Source organism: Oryzias melastigma, unplaced genomic scaffold, assembly GCF_002922805.2.
Source record: "Oryzias melastigma strain HK-1 unplaced genomic scaffold, ASM292280v2 sc00744, whole genome shotgun sequence".
NCBI lineage: Eukaryota > Metazoa > Chordata > Actinopteri > Beloniformes > Adrianichthyidae > Oryzias > Oryzias melastigma.
Genome location: NW_023417331.1, coordinates 1 through 3,015, shown reverse-complemented (window position 1 = coordinate 3,015; position 3,015 = coordinate 1). Strand labels below are relative to the sequence as shown.

The 3,015-nt window shown below is 49.4% G+C and overlaps 1 protein-coding gene across 1 annotated transcript; it reads right to left on the bottom strand.

Moving 5' to 3' along the window:
- Nucleotides 1–368: 368 nt before the first annotated feature.
- On the bottom strand, nt 369–3,012 carry LOC112141571 (ferroptosis suppressor protein 1-like; the record flags this gene model as incomplete). The annotated part of the gene is made up of 5 exons (XM_024264724.1): nt 369–1,976; nt 2,044–2,244; nt 2,415–2,567; nt 2,814–2,922; nt 2,992–3,012. Coding segments are annotated over 5 exons (642 nt in total), but the record flags the coding sequence as incomplete, so codon positions are not given.
- Between the last annotated feature and the right edge of the window lie 3 nt (nt 3,013–3,015).

The window sequence follows — 3,015 nt, the reverse complement described above, 5'->3', positions numbered from 1 at the left end:
TCCCCTTCTGGACAGAACCTTCCGTGTTTATTCGGGCTTGTGACCGGAACAATGAGACCCTGGCTTGGACCTCCTCATGGTTAAAGGGAAGGTTAGTAAATATTCTCTTTAAAATCAGTTATCTAAAATGTTGTTAAGTTTCTTTGATTCAACAAAACTCTAATTTTGTCCCACCAAGTCGCCTATTTTGGCTATGTTGTTTCGGTGGGCAGACCGCCGGTTTGTCGCACTTTTTGGGTAATCATGGTCTTCTAGGAGATGTCTGTCAGTGGTTTAGACCAAACCCCTGAATTGGAATGGTTTCCATGTTCTTGTGGTATTTTTCTGATGGTGGACGACACATATAAAGAAAATTAAGATTAAATTGCATTTTTGAGTATTTCTTTATTCAAATTGTTGAGATTTAGGAGCAGACGAAAAACTCCAGTTGGAAAAAGCTTGTAGTGACATAGGTTCTACAGTCTTGGACTTGTAAACGTCTAAATCCTTGTACGTCTTTGTATTCCTCGTACGAGCTTGGATCCGGTTCAAAACTGTACAGCTGGATAGTTCCAAATTCCATATATTTGTTGCTCTACTAATGTTAGGTTGGGGCCTAGAGGGCCCATGATCTAGCAGGAGAGTGTGTAAACAGATGGATGTCGGGGTGGGGAGATGTTACTCCACCCCAATGGTCTAGCCTCCAAACTCAGAGGTGAAAATCTAATAAAGTCTTGCTGCTCTGCAGAAACTATGTCCTAGAAAACAACAACACAACACAGGGCATAATCATAATTTAAAGACCATGATGGTCTGAATGAAGGAAGCAGAAAATGTTAAATTTGCTCCTTTTTTATGTGAAAGAAAATGGCGCAGACTGTGGCTTGTGGCTGGGTTCTGTAGATTGTAGCTGGGTTCTTCAGGTTGTGGTTGGGTTCTGTAGGTTTTGGCTGGGTTCTTCAGGTTGTGGTTGGGTTCTGTAGGTTTTGGCTGGGTTCTCCAGGTGGTAGCTGGGTTGTCCAGATCGTGGCTGGGTTCTTCAGGTTTGTTGCTGTGTTCTGTAGATTGTATCTGGGTCCTCCAGGTGCTGGCTGGGTTCTCCATTGGTAGTTGGGTTCTCCAGGTGGTAGCTGGGTTATTTAGATTGTGGCTGAGTTCTTTAGGTTGTGGCTGGACTCTGTAGGTTTTGGCTGGGTTCTCCAGGTGATAACTGGGTTCTCCAGGTGGCAACTGTGTTCTCCAGGTGGCAACTGGGTTTTTCAGGTGGTAGCTCAGTTCTCCAGTGGTAGCTCAGTTCTCCAGTGGAATGCTGGCTTCTCCAATGGTAGCTGGATTCTCCAAGTGGTAGCTGGCTTCTCCAGTGTTAGCTCAGTTCTCCAGGGGGTAGCTGGCTTCTACAATGGTAGCAGAGTTATCCAGTGGTAGCTGGGTTCTCCATTGGTAGTTGGGTTCTCCAGGTGGTAACTGGGTTTTCCAGGTGGTAGCTGGGTTCCCTAGATTTTGGCTGAGTTCTGTAGGTTGTGGCTGAGCTCTGTAGGTTTTGGGTGGGTTCTTCAGGTGGTAACTGGGTTCTTTAGATTGTGGCTGGGTTCTGTAGATTGTAGCTGGGTTCCTCAGGTTGTGGTTGGGTTCTGTAGGTTTTGGCTGGGTTCTCCAGGTGGTAGCTGGGTTGTCCAGATCGTGGCTGGGTTCTTCAGGTTTGTTGCTGTGTTCTGTAGATTGTTGCTGGGTTCTCCAGGTTGTGGCTGGGTTCTGTAGGTTCTGGTTGGGTTCTGTAGGTTGTAGCTGTGTTCTGCAGGTACTTTTGAGGTCCTGGAGGTTATATTTGGGTTCTTGAGGTCAGGACTGAGGCTGGGTCTGTTGCATCTCCTTCCAACTCATCCACAGCAGCAGGTCACGGCTCTTCCCCCAGGTCACGAGGAAGCGGGGCAGCCTGTAGCCGTTAAACTGACCCACGCCATCATTCCGGCCCATCGCCACCAGCATGCTGACGTTGCCTGGAAACCAGAACACTGTCAGTGGGAGAACGACGAGCATCCTCATTGAGACTGCTGGTACACTCACCTGGAAGGTACGGTTTCAGCTCCGCCCCCCTCAGACCGTTGAGGATGTTGGTGACGGCAACAGGCCCCTGGAGCCCCGCGAGGTACGCTGTCTTGGGCTTTTGGGTGTCGCTGCAGTCGCCGACAGCAAAGATGTTGGTGAATCCGTGGACCTGCAGATACTGGTTGACCCTCAGAGCTCCAGTGTCAGACATGCTGCTCACTGCAGAAACAACCAGATTCAGCTGTAGCAGAGACACCTGCACAAAGCGCTCAGGTCCTCCAGGCAACAAAAACTAGCTGTGGAATGCATAGAGCTAATTGATCTGTGATGAGGTCACAAAGCAGCTGCTGCCCTCTTGTGTTCAGTTGGTGAAACTGCAGCAGACTCACTGAGACCCAAGCTGTAGGCGGCAGAGTTGATCCTGAGTCCGGTGCAGGAGATGATCAGGTCGGTGGTCAGCGTCTCACCACTGTCCAGTCTCACCTGCATGTTCTTCTGGGTCTTGTTGAGCTGCAGCTCCGACAGCTCGTTTACTTTCTGACCTGGAACATCAAACCCATGAGAGTGACCGGAGCACGCCTGTCTGCGTCTGCGCAGGCACAGCCCCTCTGCCGGCTGCAAGTCTGCTCTGAAATGTCAAGCCATTAGTACTTTTCTGCTTTCTTCTGCAATTTGTGGTAGAAAAGATACGTAACTATGGTAACATAAATGATGCCTTGAGCTTCAGCTGATCCTCAAACCCACCCCAAGTGTCATGAAGACCCCGCCCTACCCACAGCTCTTCATACCCAGCAGCAGCTCCACCCCCTTCTCCAGCAGAACCTCTTTGGCCTGCTGTCTGACATGAGGCATCATCACTGGGTCCGCCAGTCCTATTCTGGAGTGGATCAGAACCACCTAAAAGCAGAAATGGAGTCAGAGAGCGAACACAAGTAGAGAAAGATTCAAGTCTCATCTACTCCGGACCTTCTTGTCCGGATACTCCGTCTT